At 46.6% G+C, this 18,866-nt stretch overlaps 1 protein-coding gene across 1 annotated transcript; it reads right to left on the reverse strand.

Annotated features, from left to right (window-relative positions):
• Window positions 1–256: 256 nt before the first annotated feature.
• Window positions 257–17,629, reverse strand: EPX (eosinophil peroxidase). Its single transcript, XM_043963763.1, is given in 18 exon segments — window positions 257–753; window positions 1,054–1,262; window positions 1,533–1,770; window positions 3,250–3,420; window positions 4,054–4,309; window positions 6,731–6,891; window positions 8,181–8,496; window positions 11,159–11,199; window positions 11,202–11,271; window positions 11,273–11,326; window positions 11,328–11,369; window positions 13,422–13,551; window positions 14,299–14,422; window positions 14,644–14,819; window positions 15,400–15,493; window positions 15,697–15,777; window positions 16,184–16,230; window positions 17,474–17,629. Coding segments are annotated over 15 exon segments (2,154 nt in total). The 5' UTR covers window positions 15,776–15,777; window positions 16,184–16,230; window positions 17,474–17,629; the 3' UTR covers window positions 257–753; window positions 1,054–1,060.
• Window positions 17,630–18,866: the final 1,237 nt, after the last annotated feature.

Consider the following 18,866-nt stretch of genomic DNA (forward strand, 5'->3'; position numbering starts at 1 on the left):
GTTTTGGGGGGGCTGGGTGGGTGGGGCAACGAGGGTTAAGTGACTTGCCCAAGGTCACACAGCTAGTAAGTGTCAAGTGTCTGAGGCCGTATTTGAACTCAGGTCCTCCTGAATCCAGGGCCAGTGTTTTTTCTACTGCGCCACCTAGCTGCCCCCTTTTCTCCCTTCTTAACTTTTTCTCTCCCTGCCCTCCACAATTCCCCACTGGAGTGGATTGTGAGAATTTCCCTCCCCAAGCACACAAACACGACCATTCTGCTTTCAGCAGTGCTTTATTGGCAGAAGCAGGATGCAACACTTGGTCCACTGGCCAAGAATCTGTGTTAGCCTCAAAGGAGGGATCTTGCAGGGTTCTCTGGGACTGTGAGATGTCTGAGTTGAAAATCTAGAAAAAGAGACTTTTGTATTCCAGGGCCAGGGAGCCCACTGCAACTCCATCTCTGGCCTGGAGCCCCCAGGTTTCTGCAGGTGGAGGGTCCATAGCTGATAGTCCACATGACTTCCCAGGCCCATGCATTCTGGGAGCCTGGGTGAGAGCTTGGTACCAGAAGGCATCTGAGGTGGGTAGGCACGCAGTACCCAGTGAACTCATACAGCCCATCCCAAGCAGTAAGCTTGGCTTTGAGAGTGAAGCCAGTGAAAGCAGCAGCAAGAAGTGGGACTACAGGGAGAAAGGGGTACTCCTCCTGGACGCCTCTGACTGTCCTGTCCACACCACTCCTTTCCGCCAAGGGAGGAGGCTTGCACAGACTTCTGTGGGAACAAGCAGAAGTGACTTAAAATGTAGCCATTAGTAAATTTGGCGATGAGGTAGCCTGAATGTCCCGGAACAAAGGCCAGGGGGAGATGGACTTTCAGCCAAAGCCCTAGATCTTAGAACTGACCAAGAGCAGTGCCAGGGTACAATAGGGTGAGCAGCAAGCCTCTGGGAGAATCTTTCCAGATCCACCCCACACAGAGTGTGAACCTCAGTCCTTCCCTCCTCCCTCAGCAGGCTGAGTACTCAGAAAGAAGATTCCAAACCCTAAGAATGGAGGTGCTCCCTTTACCTACGTGGTCCTCAGCTGCCTCTCCAGGCCGACAGGTTCAGCTTGGGAATTCTCCTACAGTTCACGAAACCCTTTGGGTAAATATTGGCCTTGAAGATGTGCCGGGGGACAGTGGTGATGCCAGTGTTGTCACAGACAATTCGAGATAAGGAGATTCTGCTCAAGGCTTTGCGCTGCCTTTGGGTGAAGATGCCCCGATTCCGCCACCAGAACCTTCAAAGAAAGTGGTTGTGGTAGGGCAGGGTGGAAGGGAGTAACCACACAAGACCCCAAAGGCAAAATAGCCAACAGGGATGGAGATGGTAAATTTGTTCCTGGGGGGAATGGCCACCCCAGGGCCAGAAGCTCAGTTTGGACTTGCCCTGGTCTTTCTAGTTCAAAAGAAATGAGGCACATTTGCTCTCATTCCTCACTTTAATTGTTAGGTGAGAATTTTAGTGTTCTTTCTTCTTCCTTCCCTTCCTTCAAACAAAGAGCACTCACCTGTCTCCATCTCTTGCTCTTCTAAACTGCTTCCCTAAAAGACAGGCCAAGAGGGGCCCAACTCTGGCTCCAGGCAAAAGGGGCTCAGCAACGGCTCCAACCCAGATGTCGATGTTCTTAGGAGTCCCATACAGACGCATGAACTTCCTTGCCAGATTGCTGTTCTTCAGCACCCGGGCAAGTTGGGAGAAAGTTTGGGGTTGAGAGAGCCCACAGAAGCGTCTCCAAGCATTGTACCCTACGGGCAAGAAGGAAGCAGTTCTAGTCTCATCCCTTCATCTCCCACCAAGCTTCACTCACAGGAAATTCTGGGCTAGAACACAGAGCTCCCTGCCTTCCTGCACATGGAGCTCGCTGTTCTGGAAAGCATAGCCACCTTGTACAAGGCTGGGGAACATTCATGTTTCCATGCAATAAGCATGCACAAATATGGACAGCCACTTGTGTAATCACAACATATAGTAAAGTTCACCCGACCCGTAGCCATGTGCCTAATGGCCATTATGCTGCAAGGTCACTGGACATAAAGGTAATGTAGGTTGGAGGAGTCAGACAGTTTTGCAACTTTAGAATCATGCTTAGAGATGCAAGGGATTTATTAGATCCAATCCCCCTTAGATTTTACTACTGAGAGACCATGGGCTCAGAGTAAAATGACTTGCCCATGGTCACACATATGGGCAGAGCCAAACTGTAAAAGTAGGCCCTCTAACTCAAAATCCATCACTTTTCCCCTATGGTATCAAGCTATGGATATTTCTGATGATAGCCCGATTACTTGAATCTAAGAAGTCCAGCTCCCAAGGTTCAAGGTCCAGCAGAGCCAACTCAGGTAAGGAGTTGGAAAGACCTGGCTTGAATCCAGTGTTCACCTTGGGTAACTGCCAGGATGGATGAACCTGGGGCCAACATTACCCTGTGGGCTACAATAAATCTCCTAAAAAACCCCAAAAGAATGAGGCCCTGGCTGGCCAAAGGAAGGACTGGAGAAACAGCAAGAATGAGGATTAGAAAAGCGTTTCTGAGGTTCAGCTGGGAGAGAAGGAGAAGCTGGAAGGAGCAGGAAACAACTGAGGTCCCCTCCTATGTCTGTAGCTTAAGGGGACCCAAACAGCTACATGTTCCCATTTCTTCAACACAGGCCACCAATAAGCTTGGTGGGAGAGCTTGCTCGCTCTCTTGCGCTCTCTCTCTCATCCTCCTCCTCATCTCTGTCTCTGTCATTGTCTATCTCTGTCTTTGTCTGTCTCTGTCTCTCCCAATTCATAGGTTGGAAGCCAGGCAAAACTGATGCTGGAGCTAGTAGACTGCTCCAACCTTATTAATGGCTAAAGGTCTGACCTAGTATTGACCCCTCCTTGTGCATTTTGGAAAGAATTATGGGGGTCAGCTAGGTGGCACAGTGGATAAAGCACTGGTCCTGGATTCAGGAGGACCGGAGTTCAAATCCAACTTCAAACACTTGACACTTACTAGCTGTGTGACCCTGGGCAAGTCACTTAACCCTCATTGCACCACAAAAGAAAAGAATTATGGATCAGACCCCTTGATGATGACTCATTAAGCAGCCTGAGTTAGGAAGTACTGAGTTCCCGTACGTCAGGTTGAACATTACTGGTTAGCCTGAGCTAACCCAGATGCCAAAGCCCCTTCCATCCTATTGTTGCCTATTGTTTTGGATCCCAATATGGATGTAAGGATGGTCCAGTTTTCTTACCTGGGAGACCATGGTCCCGGCTACGTTGCATGTTGAGAGCAGCCAAGTCCAATCCTATGCGCCGCATTTGTCTGAATAGCTTGTCCCTGAGTTCATCCACCAGGATCTCATCTTGGCGGTTTAGTTTGGCTGGAGTGGCCATGAGGCCTCGGAGAATGGGATCAATTCCACCTGGGAGAGACCAAATACTGGATGGAACTGATGTTCTAAAACCTTACTCCTGGGGGCAGCAATGCTCAAAGGGACCTCACTAGAATCTGTAGCCATGGTAATCAAAAAACCTTACTCATCACCTGTCCAGCCCCACTTAGCTTCCATAGGAAGGGCGGCTAGGTGATGCAGGGAATAGAGCACTGACCCTGAAGTTGGGAAGACCTGAGTTCAAATCTCACTAGCTGTGTGACCTTGGGCAAGTCACTTAACCCCAATTGCCTTAAACATCCGGGGCCATCTCTAGTCATCCTGATATATATCTTGCCACTCCACATGTCTCTGGAGGAGAGAGTGAGGCTGGTGACTGCACAGCCCTCCCTCACTCAAATTCAATTCAGTACAAATCATGACATTACCCCGATGTCATGGTCCTCTTCCAAAATGAAGGACAAGCAACAACAACAGTCTTCATAGTAGAAAAAACTTTACTAGGGGATGTGGTTAGCCAGTGGAGGGCAATGGTGCATATGTCCACTGGTGCTGGGGGAAACTGCGTTCTCTTGGAGAGAACAAACAGGTCTGGATGATCCACTGAGTCTTGCCCATCTCCACTTGCCCTCTTGAGTAGAGATCACCAGTAATCATGGTTACCTTCATTCACGACTCTCCAGGTAGCAAAAAAGACAGTGCTGAGAGGGACTCGGGAATTAGATCCCAAGGACTGGTACTGATGGCCCAAGCGGAACATGAAAGGCTGGATCATAGTGTGACCAAAACGGAAGGCCAAGGTGAAGACGTTAGAGACAGTAGGATCTACTCGAGGTCGGTAGCCCCGGTAGTGACCCAGACTTCTTCTGGCTCTGGCCCGACCCAGAACAAGGGGCAGGAAGTCTCTGTAGGTGATGATCTAGAAGAGAAGACAACCAGGGGAATGATTTCCCATTTCCTGTACCCAGAATTCATTTATTCATTGACACAATCTTTCATTCAACGAGTACCTACCATGTGTGTCTTGGGCACTGTGCTTTGTGCTGGGAATAGAAAGACCTAAATGAAAATGTCCCTGCCTTCAAAGAGCTCATATTCTTTTGGAAGGAAACAGTGTGTACACAGATAAGCAAATGACAAATATTTATATACAAAATAAATGCAAAGAGTATCCTGGGGGAATCAATGAAGGAAAACACTTGAACAGAGCCTTGAAGGAGGTAGGGATGCTAAGAGGCAGACATGAGGAATGAGAGCATTCCCAGGGGCAATGGGCAGCTACTAGAACTTCTTGGGCAGGGAAGTGACATGATCACACATATGCTTTACGAATATTATTTTGGCAATAGTGTGGAGGATGGATTGGAGAATGGAGAGACTTAAAGCCAAGGATGCCAATTAAGAGGCTATTGCAATAGTCCAAGGGAGAGGTGATGAGTGTCTACCACAAGATTATCAAAGATAACAAAAAAGGAAAATGACAAATGTTGGAGGTTCTGTGAGAAAACAGGCACACCGATGTACTACTCTTGGTCCATCCTGTGAATTGGTATAGCCATTCTGGAAAACAATTCAGAACCATTTCCCTAAGTTACTAAACTTACTTACCTTTGACTCAGTGATACCACTACTAGGCCCATTCTCCAAGGAGATCAAATAAAAGAGAAAAGAACCCACATATTAAAAATACAGCAGCTCTTTTATGGTGGTAAGGAAGTGGAAACCAAAGGGGTATATGAGTGTAACAGAATACTGTTGTGCCATAAGAAATGAGAAAAGGAATGGTTTCAAAGAAGGCTGAGAAGACGTATGAACTTAGGCAAAGTGAAGTGAGCAGAACCAGGAGAAAAATTTATACAGTAATGACACTGTGAAGACAAACAACTTGGAGAGATTTAAGAATGCTTTTCAATGCAATCACCAACCATACTTTCAGAAGACTGATGATGAAGAATGCTACTCACCTCCTCACAGAGAGGTGATGGACTCAGGGAGCAGAATGAGATGTACATTTTAGATATGGTCAATGCAGGAATTTGTTTTGCTTTACTGTGCAAATTTGTTTTAAGGGTTTTCTTTTTCTTTTCCATGATGGGGGATGGAGGGATGAGAGTGAAAACTAATGCTTCTTAATTTTTGAAAAGTAAAATAAAAGTTACATTAAAATGAATGGCTCTGAGGTCTTGAACCTGAGTGTGAGGATGGTGATGCCCTTGACAGTGTAAAGAATTAATTGTTATTTGAGGTTTTTATGCTGTGCACTGGCCTGGGGCTCCGCAAACTGCATGGTGCTCCACCCACTCGTTGTAGCTGTTGCCATGGCGCTGGCACCTCACGCCATCACCATTCACCAACGCCTACATGGGCCTGGCAAAATTATGATTGGAAGCCTAGTGAGGGCAGTCATGTGACTGTCAGAGTGGCCAGCCAATTGGCTGGGGGCTGTGTGGGGTTTTCTGGGAATGGGGAGGAGACAGGTGACAGGACCTCTACTATATATTCTCAGCTGATTCCTGGGTGGTGGTATTTTTTCAGGTTGTATAATTTCCCTTTCCCCATTTTATTTCCTTTCCCTTGATCCTACTGATCCTGTTTGTGTTGTTGTTTTTTTTTAAGTTCCTTCTTGTTAAAATAAATCCTAGGGCAGCTAGATGGTGCAGTGGATAGAGCACCGGCCCTGGAGTCAGGAGTACCTGAGTTCAAATCCGGCCTCAGACACTTAACACTCACTAGCTGTGTGACCCTGGGCAAGTCACTTAACCCCAATTGCCTCACTAAAAAACAAAACAAAAACCAATAAAATAAATCCTGTTCTCTTTTGAGGGAGGCTGCCAGTCTCCTTCCTTGCCCCAATATTGTGGTGAGCCACTTAACTAACACTCCCCAATTAAAAATTGGTCCCCACAGTAGAAATAAGGAAGGTGGAAAGAAGAGTGGAATTTAGGAGAAAGATGAAAAAAAAAAAAACAATTTGAACCATTCCTTTTCCCATTTGGATAGTACTTTCTTTTTTTAAAGTAACCTCCACACCCATAATCAATTTCTTGTCATCTTTTCGAAGCCTGGGAACAGTTTATTATCTTTCATGGGAAAAAGATCCCATGGTGAAATTAATGGCAGATGAGTCTAGGACTACCGGTTTCCTGGCTTCTAACCCAAGATTTTTGTACTAAGCCAGCATGACATAGCTTCATTTGACCCCTTTACCATTTGGACCCAATAGGTGGTTACATGTATATGTATGTCCTTTCCAGGCCAGGAAAGAGCTTATTACCTCTGTTTTGAATCATTTTTGGCTCCTCACCCCAGAGAAAGATGGTGGTCTCTCAACAGTACCTACCTGGACCATGGCCCCAACAATCTTCCGAGCCTCCTGGTACAATTTCTCTCCACTCCATCGGGGATTTAGTTGTTTCAGCTCCTTAGCCAGCCGGTTGTGCTCTCGCACAAAGAGAGTATGCAATGCTGTTAGCTGGGGGGTTTCGCTTGCTCGACTGTCACCTTTGAAAACCCCAAATGCAGATAACCATCAGACCTCTTCCAAGAACATTCACTGCCTAATAGAGGCTCTTTGTTTAGGCCTGAAACTGACTCTGTGATCTCAGGCAAGTGGAGGCTCTCTGAGCCTTTATTTCTCCACCTGAACAGAAAGATTCTTTCCATCACATCCCTGGGGTCTGAAAGGAGAGGGTATATTTCTGAAGGCAAGTCTATACCTAATGTGCTCAGGATCCTGTCCTAAGAGATTAGAGGAGAGCTTGGCTCTGAGTATTCATGCAAAATCCAGGAGCCTAGATTCTGGAAGAAAAATCCTCCTCATGTAACATGCGAGAATGACCAGAGGTTAGATCCACAACTAGGAGAAATTTTGGTGGAAATGGTCATGGGTGAATTCTGAAGCCTGGTTTCAAACTGTGAGGTCCCAGTGAATCCTAATTTGCCCCTCCACTTGCAATTGCTATTCAGCTGTCTATGCTCTTCTCAAGCTTTTAGACTACTTCATTGTGTTCTCTTTAATAACACAGGGCAAGAAACAAAGAGAGAGGGACAAAAATAAAAACACATCTATCTCCTTGTACAGATGGGGAAGGGAATGAATAGTAGATTAGTGTATTAGTTATTTCCTTACACTTCTGCTGTGAAATGGGCTGATTTTTATAACTAAGTTCTACATGAGGTAATAATAGTCATAGTTTTAGCAAACAAATAAAAACATAGCACTCCAGAAAATCTGTTCTTTGTTTTCTCTTGCTGGGGGCATTAGCCTCTGTACCTTTAGCCCCTGATATATGCAAAAATAAGAGATAGATGGCATTAAGAATGTGAAGGGAGGGGCAGCTAGGTGGCGCAGTGGGTAGAGCACTGGCCCTGGATTCAGGAGGACCTGAGTTCAAATCCGACCTCAGACACTTAACACTAGCTGTGTGACCCTGGGCAAGTCACTTAACCCCAATTGCCTCACCAAAAAAAAAATTAAAAAAATTAAAAAATAAGAACGTGAAGGGACCTTAGAAGTCATTTCATCTGACCCTCTATTTTATAGATCAGTAAGAAACAGGGCCAGGATTCACCTCCAAGTCTCCTGACTCCACACCCAGTGTTCCTTCCACCATTCCACACTTGCTTTTATAGACCATACTGCATCTCAAAGGCATCAAAGATTTGAGTGACATGATTGGACCTGTAAGGTAACTACACTGATGAAGAGCATGCAGCTTCCTCACTTTCTCACAGTGTCCCTGAAGGCCTGGTAAACCCCCTGAGGATGCTCCCAAGCCCATGTGCCTGACCTGCCAGGAAGCAGCGGATTCTAGCACTGCGGTTGGCCAGTCGGCAAGGGTCATCTTGGAGTTTGTCAAAAGGCAGAAGGTCCCTTCCATGATCTTGGACCCGTGTGTTAACAGCCAACAGCCCCAGTTGGTTGGATGTGTTCCTGAGCCGGGCAGCAAGGGCATCCTCACTACCATACACCATGCTGGCATCCACAAAGGAGGTGAGTGCATTGAGCTGTTGGAGGACACCGTTCTTCCTGGGACAGGAGGGTGCAGAACGGGAAAAGGGGATACAGTCCTTCTGATTAGAAATCCGAGGATCACTTGGTGGGATCTATAGAAAGAAGAAGGTGGATAAGACTGGCTTCTGTCTTCACCTCCCTCAGAGGTTCCATTCTCTCTGTCATCTCTTTCTGTCTTAAAAACCTGGCTCAGGGGCAGCTAGGTGGCGCAGTGGTTAAAGCACCAGCCCTGGATTCAGGAGTACCTGAGTTCAAATCCGGCCTCAGACACTTGACACTTACTAGCTGTGTGACTCTGGGCAAGTCACTTAACCCCCATTGCCTGCAAAAAAAACCAAAAAACCAAAAAACCAAAACCTGGCTCAAAACTCACCACCTCTTAGGATAGCTGCCTTTACTAACTCAGTCTCACTCTTCTCATAGAACAATAGATCAAGAAGGACCTAAAAGCCAAATCCAACCCAGCCCTTTCATTTTAGAGAAAACACAGAGCTAGAGAGATGAAATGATTTAGCAGTGGAGTCCCAAGAGGCAATAGAGCACAGTGGAAAGGCTTGTTGGACTTGGAGACAGGAAAGTCCTGAGTTCAAATCCTGCCTGACACTTAGCTGTGACCCTTGGCAAATTTCCTTTCTGAGCCTTAGGTTCTTTATATGTAAAATTGGAATAATAATACCTCTCTCTGTCTCTCTGTCTCCATCTGTGTCTCTGTCTCTGTGTCTGTTTCTGTGTGTCTATGTGTGTGTGTGTGTGTGTGTGTCTCTCTCTCTCTCTCTCTCTGTGTCTCCTTGATACTCTTTCCTCTTGATTTTTGCAACACTGCTCTTTCTTGGCTCTCCTCCTAACTGCCTTACCATCCATTCTCAGTTTCCTTTGCTGGATCTTCAACCAGGTTATCATGTCCTCTGATCATGGGTATCCCCCAGAGCTCCATTCCTGGCCTCTTCTCTTCTCCCCCTGTACTATTTCACTTGTCAATCTCCTTAGCTCCCATGAGTTCAATGATCGTCTCTATATAGATGATTCTCAGATCTATTTCTCCAACTCTAATCTCTTTTCTGACCTCTAGTCTCACATCTCTGACCAGTGGACATCTTCAACTGGATGTCCCATAGACATCTTAAACTTGACATGCCTAAAACCCTGACCTCATTCTCTTTCCTCCAGAGCCCTGCCTTCTTCCTAACTTTCCTACTGCCTTCAAGGGCACCACCATTCTCAAGGTCCCCCGGACTCACAGCATAGATGTCACCCTCAGATCCTCACTCTCACTCCCAAATCTGTCACCAAGACCCGCCCAATTCCACCCTCGAAGCCTCTCTAACATATGTCCCCTTTCCTCCTGTGCTGCTGCCACCACCCTGGGACAGACCCTCGTCCCCTCATACCTGGGCTACTCCCTTCTGGTTGGTCTTGCCAGCTCCAGTCTCTTGGCACTCTAGTACAGCCTCCACTCAGCTATCCAGGTGCAGATCTGACTGTGTCGCCTCCCTTCCTGCCCCACCCCCACTCAACAACTGCCTCTCCTTTTCCTTCAAGATCCAATATAAAATTCTCTGTTTGGCTCATAATGCCCTTTGCCGTTTTTTCCCCTTCCTGCTTTCCAGTCTTCTTACACCTTACCCTCATCCACATACTCTGTGATCCAGTGACCCTGGCCTCCTTGCCAATCCTCATCCCGTCTCCAGACTCCGAACATCTTCTTTTCTTTTCTTTTCTTCTCTGAACATTTTCACTGGCTGCTCCCCAGGTCTGGAATACTCTTCTTTCCTCATCCTTACCTCCCGGTTTCCCTGGATTCTTCTAGTTCTAGCTAGAATCCCACCTTCTGCAAAAGGTTTTTCTGGGTTTGCCTTAAAGCTGGTGTCCTGTATGTATCCTATTTAGGGGCAGGTAGGTGGCATAGTAGATAGAGCTCTGGTCCCAAAGACTCATCTTCCTGAGTTCATATCTGACCTCAGACACTTAATTAACTGTGTGACCCTGGGCAAGTCACTTCACCCTGTTTGCCTCAGTTTCCTCATCTGTCAAATGATCTGGAGAAGGAAATGGCAGACTACGCCAGTATCTGCCAAGAAAATCCCAAATGAGGTCACAAAGAGTTGGATATGACTCAAATACAACTGGACAATCACAAAACATCCGATTTGTACATAGTTGCTTTGCATGTTGCCTCCCTCATTAGTCTGTGAGCTCCTTGAGAGTTAGGAGTGTCCTTTGCCTTTGTTTCTCTAGCATTTAGCACAGTACCTGGCATATACAGTAGGTGATTAATAAATGCTTGTTGACTTGATCTGACTCTGCCTCTTAAAATCTTTTGTTTCCTACAAAAAAAACTCTGGTTAAGCTACACCTCTATGAAGCCTTTCTATAACCCCCCAACCCCACCCCCAATTTTTATCTTGTATCTTATTTTCTATATATTTTACATATACTCAATTATCTCTCTGTATCTCTCTGTATTATGTATATTTCTCCTTGAGGCCAGGGATATTTTCATTTCCATGGCTCTCTTATTATACTCCCAGTGCCTAGCATAGAGCCTGACACAGAGTCTATGTGTCTAGATTAACTGATCGAATGATCATAAACATCTCTTGCCTCTCAGCTAGACTCTGAGCTCCCTCAGAGCAAGGACTGTGTTGTAGTCTTCAGCACCCTCAGCTCCATGAAGGCCTTCCACAGTGCTGACCACTGAAGAATTCAATAGCTAGTCCTTGCATTGTATTATCTCTGCAGCCTCAGGAACCATACCTTGATAGGAAACAAGGGGTACTGGGCACAGCATCATCTCACAGGTCGATCTCCTTGGTGAAAGCCACCTTGGCTTGAGACTCGGGCTGAAATCCAGTGTCATGGTCAATGAAACTGACCCCATTGCATGAACATAAAGCGCGCCTATTCAGATCCAAGGTTGACCCTTCCAGCAAGGAAAGCGGACATCTGGTTGGATGACAGCCCGGACCTAGACAGAAAAGTAGCAAGTTAGGATGATGGAATTGGACGATTTATCAGAGCCTCCCAAGATTTAGGTAGGACCTGAGTGTGAAGTAGAGAAAACTGCATTCCTTGATCTTGAGTTCATGAATCTATGGATCTTTTCCTTGACTCCAGAGCTTTAACCAGGGTAAGGCAAGTATGGTGAAGTCCTGGAATTAGAGGGCACCCAATTGATCCCAAAGCTGATGGGGAATAATTAGGACCAGCAACCACTCAGAGCTCAGTAGTGAATGCCAGCATTTTTCTCTTCCTTTCTGTTCCCACCGCAACCCCCGGGGCATGAGAAAATTAGAACCAGCTTCTCCTCTTCAGCTCCAACACGCCTGGGTACCTCCATGCAATCCAAAGCCTTAAGGAGAAGAAGGATGTTGTGTGGGAGAGAGAAACAGGTCAATGAAGAGATATATTGACATCCCTCTAATCTCCCATTCTTAGCAAGAAGTAAGTATTATAAAATAGTAAACTATTGCCCAGGACAACTAGGTGGCACAGTAGATAGAACACTTGGCCTGAAGTCAGGGAAGACTCATCTTATACACTTACTAGCTGTGTGTTCCTGGGCAAGTCACTTGACCCTGTTTACCTCAGTTTCCTAATCTGTAAAATGAGCTGGAGAAAGAATTGGCAAAACCACTCCAGTACTTTGCCAGAAAACCCCAACTGGGGTCATGAAGATTTGGACAAGATTGAAAATGACTCCAACAACAGTTCCCACCGCCTCTCTTCCCTTTCACAGCTGAACTCAGAAAAAGCAATCTATATTTCTTGCTCCTTCTTTGGATCCATTTCTCAACCCTTGCATTCCATCTTCTGACCTCATCCCTTGATTGAAACTCTTCTCCACAGTTCCCTGGAGATCACTGAATTACTAACACCAACCTTAAATTCTTTTGACCCCTCGGCAGCTCTTGACAACACTGTGGGCCCTCCTCCCCTCCTCATGGATCCTCTCTCTTCCCTTAGCTTTTGTCACATGGCTTCCTCCCGGTCTCCCTCTTACATGTCTGACAACTCCTTTCCAGCCTCCTCTGCTGAATCATCTGTGTTCCTCCCCCTAATCCTGGCTACACCTCAAGGCTCTCTCCTAGGCCCTCTTCTTTCTCTATACCTTCTCTCAATGTATTCTCATCAGCCTCCTGAGGGTTCACTTATCATCTCTTTGTCTGTGCCACTCATATCTTCCTATCTAACTCTAATCCCTCTCCCAAGTTCTAGACCTGCACCAGGATAGACATCACCAACGGGTCACCCCACTGATGTGTTAGATGGTACTGATGATAATTCTCCCCTATATTACTGTTTTCATTTTTTACTTTATATCCTTAGTGCTACTAGACAGTTAATAAATGCTTTTTGAATTCAAATGAACTTGACTAGATTGCATTATATTAGAGTGGAAATTACCAGGTGAATCATGGGTGAACCCTTCCCTACCCCATGTCCCAGGGGTCTGTGCTAAAAGAGAAAACATCTTTTTTCCCCTCTTGCAATTGGTGCAAAAATTCCTAATTATCAGCTGTGATTGCCACTCTCCTCTTGCAAGCAGCAGCTTCCCTTCACTGCATTTTGACTTTCTTCCTATCTCTACCTCCCCTCTAGGGGGTGGGCTCCTACTCTTGCTCCTGGAGACAAAGCCTTTTTAGTGATTATCCTTTAAACCATAGGCCAACAGGTGCCAGAGATTCCCAGACTGATCCACTCCAGGCTCAAACACTTTATAGCTGGGTCATGCTGGGCAGATCACTTAAGCTCTCCCAGCCTTAAATGTCTCACCTATAAAATGGGAATGATAACACCAACCACCTCCCTGAGGCTCCAATGAGATGATATGTGTAAAGAAAGCATTTTACAAACTTTAAGACCCTCTATAAATGCTGGCTATGATCAACTGCTAGACCGGGCTCTGAAGAGGAAATGAATGGGGCCGAATCCATCAGCTGGGCTGGCCCTCCCAGGTGTTGGGAAAAGTGAAGTCCTGCAGAGAGCTAAAGAGGCTCTGACAGCCCTCCAGCCTTACCAGTGGCAGCAAGAATCCATTCCTCTTCCTCCCAGGGGTCCATCCATAAGGGAGAGAGAGTCTGTCCTCATACTCTGCAGGCAGCCAGCGAGCCAAGGCTCGGTTCGATGCTCCCAGCCAAGGTTTCCTCCTGGAAACAATGTTTGTATGCATGTGTGAGTGTATGCATGTATGTATGCATGTATGTATGCATGCATGCATGTATGTATGTATGTATGTATGTATGTATGTGTATATCTATATCTATCTATCTTTTGCGGGGCAATGAGGGTTAAGTGACTTGCCCAGGGTCTGAGGCTGTAGTTAAACTCAGGTCCTCCTGAATCCAGGGCTGGTGCTTTGTCCACTGTGCCACCTAGCTGCCCCTATGTGTGTGTATATTATGAATGGGGGAGGTGGACAGGAAGGAAATGAGGGAAAGAGAAAAGCTCAAGGGTCAGAAAGAGAGTCAGGACCTTTTTACCAACAGTGTGGGGAAAGAATAGATAGAACGTTCATTAAGTGTTTACTATGTGCCAGGCGCTTTGCAATTTTCATCTCATTTGGTCCTCAAAAAAACCCTGGGAGGGAGGTGTTCTTATTAGCCCCATTTTACAGAGGAGGAAACTGAGGCAAAAAGAAGTTAGGTGCCCCGCCTAGGGTCACATAGCTAGGAAGCATCTAAGGTCAAATCTGAATTCAGGTCTTCCTGACTCCAGGCCAGTGATAGCACCACCTAGCTGCTCCATAATACAATACAATATATCAAGATCATCCCAGCCCTAAAGGAGTTTCTATTTGAATGTAGATAGCTTGTAAAGAGGAGCTGGAAAAGTGCATGGGGGGGGGGGGAGGGATGGGGAGGTCCCTTTGGCTTTCTGCCACTCTTTTCCCTTACCTGTTGTTACATCTCCCTGTGATGGTGCGGTATTTGCTCCTTTTATCACATTTCACTTCTTTCTCTTGAGAGGCACAACCACTGGCACTGGACAGCAGGTCCAGCTGGGATGGGGTCAGCACATCTGGGCAAGGCAGGGAGGAGGGGCTGGGGGGCTAGATCCTTCTTTCCCACCCAACCAATCTTTCCCTTTAGCTCTCCCAACACCTGCTAGCCCCTTCCTCACTAGCCTCAACTTCCTGTGGCTTCTGGCTCCAGGTGTCACCCCGGGTGGTGTGTGGAGAGAGGCTTTGGGGCTCTATGAGGGAAGGGGAGGGGAAAGGCTGGGCTGGATCAGGGCAGAACCTGTAAGGTTGAAGGGTCCTGGGTACTGGGGCTTAAGCTTCCCCTCTAGCAGATTCAGGGCCACATGCATGTAGTCGGCAGCTTGGATGGCCATCCTGGTCCCAGCGGCAGGCTGCTTAAAGTAAGCCAGGAGGTCCATGGGACTTGCGGTTTCACTCCGAAGACGCTGCTTGAAGCTAAGGGGAGAGGGAGGGAATAAGCATTTATTAAGCACCTACTCTGGGCTAGGCGTTTTACAAATAGTATTTGATTCTCACAACTGCTGGGGGAGGTGCTATTATTACCCCCATTTTGTAGTTGAGGAAACTGTGGCAGGCAGAACTTAAGTGACTAGTGCAGGGTCACACAGCTAGTGAGTGTCTGAGACCACATTTGAATTCAGGTCTTTCCATGTGCTATATCTACTGAGAGGATGAAGGGAGAGAGGTAGGACAGCAGGCAGCAGGGGCCTGAGCAACGCTCCTGGACTAGGGGAGGAACAAGGATGGACAGACCAGGTGCATAAACAGACAAACACATGGGCAAAGTCAGGCACTTCCTGTTCGAGTCTTTTTCCCAACAGAAGTGGCCCTCACCTATTCAGGTTAAAGATCATCCTGTCTAGAGGAAGGGAGATGGCCTCAGCTTGAACCACAGACTAATTCTTGCTATTTCCACATCTGTCTTTCTCCCACCTCCCCTTTCCATCCTTCCCCCAGACCCTCTTCCTCTCCAATTCCCTCCTGATTCCAATCACTCTGCAACAGTGTTATTCACCTTTCCTGGGTCTGTTTGTAGGCGCTGTCCACAAGTTGCTTGGCCTCTTCCATGCAGCTCACTACCACTGAGGTCTCTACCTTCCCAGCGACTGCTGTCCAAATAGCCAGAGAAGGAGGTCAGGTCTCATGGATGACCACTGCTCCTGTTCCCCTGAGACTCTCTGATCTTGGCTTGGGACCCAGTCTCCCCTCCTTCCCCAAGACAATGTGAGCCGATTAGGAAAAGTCCTCAGGCCCTCTTTCATCCCCCCTTTCCACCCTGTTCTGGTGGCCATGTGGCCATGTGACCAATTACCTGTGGAGGCAGTGCCCTCTGAGCCCTGAGGCAGAGTCAGCATCACCACCAGCCCCGTGAGGGGCAGAAGCAGCTTCATATCTGAAAGAGACACCCCCGTTCACAGATTGGAGGTGAAATGTAAGGGTATCAAATTTTTTTTTTTTTTTTAGTAAGGCAATTGGGGTTAAGTGACTTGCCCAGGGTCACACAACTAGTAAGTGTTAAGCGTCTGAGGCTGGATTTGAACTCAGGTACTCCTGAATCCAGGGCCGGTGCTCTATCCACTGCGCCTTCTAGCTGCCCCAAGGGTATCAAATTATAAATGAGGGACCACAGATTCTAGAGCTGGAAGGAACCTTGCAAGTCGCCTATTTTATGGAGTGGATTTGTAGGCCAATATCACAGAGCAGGGCTGGGACTCTAACCTTAATCTTCGAATTCCAAATCCAGCCCTCCTGCCACCCTCCCACACCCCCTCACCCCCCGTGGCTGCTTCTCCTCTTACCTGGACACTTGTAAGTTTCCTTTTAAGAGCTGGGAGCTACTTCCATTCTGCAAAGTTACAAGAAAAAGAAAAAAAAAAAGAAATATCTAATGAGTGGTTGCCAATAAATTATAAGCTTTAGCAAGAGTTAGACTTTTAAGCATTTATTAAGGAGAATAAGAATTTGGTAAAGAGAGAAGGAAAGGCCTAGATTCATCTATCTATTAAAGGGAGAGCACATTTCTAGCTACCTTCTTCACAGGAGTCCTAAGGAAAGAGAGCAAGTTAGAGTGCCAGCCTCCCCCTTCTTCCTCCCACAAGCAAACGTCACTTCCTGACTCCAGAGAAAAGACTCATGGTCTTGCCCTCAGAGACCTTCACTTCATGGTGAAGCTTTTCTACAGTAAGTCTCCAGCAGGTGGCGTCATTCCAATCATTACACTTTGAATGTTGATGGAATTCTGAGTTTGAAACATTAAAAACAAAATAAGACTGAAGAGGCAAATGATTCACCCAAGGTCTCACAGCTCATTGGTTCCTTTTACTCAATTACATATTATTATATATTATATTATGATGTGATGTTATATTATGTTTATATGATTTTATCTTATTACTCATATATTATATTATTTTACATGATTGCATATTATTACATATTGTTATATTACTTTTTACATGATTACATATTATTACTTTAGCAATAATAACAATGAGGCAACTAGGTGGTGCAGTGGATAGATTGCTAGGCCTGGAGTCAGGAAGACCTGAGTTCAAATCCAGCCTCAGACACTTACTAGCTGTGTGACCCCAGGCAAGTGACTTAACCTTGTTTGCCTTAGTTTCCTCATCTGTAAAATGAGTTGGAGAAGGAAATGGCAAACTGCTCCAGTATCTTTGCCAAGAAAACCCCAAATGGGATCACAAAGAGTTGGAAATGACTCAACAACAGCAACAATAGAACAATTTGCAATCATAATATACTTTAAGATTTAGAAAACACCTCACACACATTATCTTATTTGCTCTTCACTTTCACACTGTGACACAGAGTACAAATATTATTATCCCCACTTAACAGATGAATAAACTGAGATTTCAATGAGATAAAATGATCTCACTGGGTAGGGTCAAATGACTAGTCAAAAGAACAAACACTCACATCCAGGTCTCCCAACTGGGCTCTCACCAATATGTCAAGGGCCCTGACAGGAGCCCTGGCCCTCACTTCCCTCCCAGGGAGGGCATCTCCTCCACCCTCCTGTCCTAACCCCAAATTCCCTTCAGAGAACTGAGGTCCCCATAACTCACCTTCCATCTGCTCCTTCTTGAGAGGGCCTCTTGGCAGGGATTTTTTTTTTTTTGGTGAGGCAGTTGGGGTTAAGTGACTTGCCCAGAGTCACACAGCTAGTAAATGTTAAGTGTCTGATGCTAGATTTGAACTCAGGTCCTCCTGAATTCAGGGCCGGTGCTCTATCCACTGTGCCACCTACCTGCCCCTGCAGGGATTTTAAAGTCCTCTAAATTGGGGGGAGGGGAGGGGATTCTGTGGGTGGGGTGTGAGGCAGCCCCTCCTTTTTGGGGGGTGGAGCTCTGGGTCTTCCCTTTCTCATGGCTTTACTGGGATTGCTGTCTGGCCCCATCCCCCTGTTCTCAGGCCCACTAAGATCATAGGACCATACAGTTAGAGCTAGAAGGGGCCTCAGAGATCATGCAGTTCTCCTAACTCCTTTTACAGTGGTGAAAGCTGAGGCACAAAGATATTTAAGTGACTTCCTCAAGATCACCCAAGTAGTTTGTAGAGCTGAATTTGGAACAATGTTCTCTGAGGTCAAATACAAAGCTCCCTCCATTGCATTTCCCAGCCCTGTTAATGATGCTCTTACTTACCTCTGCCTCTCCCTCCCAACTCAGGCCAGGAACCACTGTGTCTGTTTCTCATTTAGCTCCCTCCAGGGGTACCCCTAATAGCTGGAAGCAGTCAGCTCTTGGGGGGACAAAACATGGGCAGGTAGGGGATAGAATTGTGGGGAAGATGGGAACTTGGCCTTGTGCTTCCTCCTCCCCTTGAACATATGTTTCTGCTTCATTTGACATGGTGACCTGGAGAATACCTCTGACAACAGACCTAACCTAAGGAGGGGCCACTGGGGCTTTGACCCAGAGCCCTAACACAGGAGTGCTTTTTCCTTGAGGCAGAAGTAAGGATGAGGAACAGGTGAGGACAGAGTCCATTGGTGAGCTAGATGCTGTTTTTCTAAACCAGTTATGACCCAGGACAGAGGGACAGTTGAACTCCTGAGCAACCCAGGGACAAAGGGCAGACTGGTAAGCAGTACACTGACCCTGAAGAAAAATGTCCTAGACCTCCAAGGACAGGGACTTGCTTGTTCCACAGGGAGAGAAGAGATAAGAGTGCTTAGACTAAACAGTTGGCTAAGAAAGGATCCCCTGGACCACAATCTATGCCTCCAGAGCCCTCTCAAACTGAATTTATCCTAGGTACCAGCTTTATCTGCTTATCCCCCTTCAAATCCCACCCCCCCACTCTACCAGCCTTCTTGGCCTCTCTCTCGAAATACCCACTTCTGCAACCCACTTTCACAAGAAACGTCCAACTGGGTAGAGCATACCCTAATCTTAACTGCTTATCTCCCTGGATAAGAGGGCTTGGATTTGGGAGGGGGGAGTAACCTCTTAGTAC

This window comes from Dromiciops gliroides, chromosome 4 (genome assembly GCF_019393635.1).
Source record: "Dromiciops gliroides isolate mDroGli1 chromosome 4, mDroGli1.pri, whole genome shotgun sequence".
NCBI classification, from domain to species: Eukaryota; Metazoa; Chordata; class Mammalia; order Microbiotheria; family Microbiotheriidae; genus Dromiciops; species Dromiciops gliroides.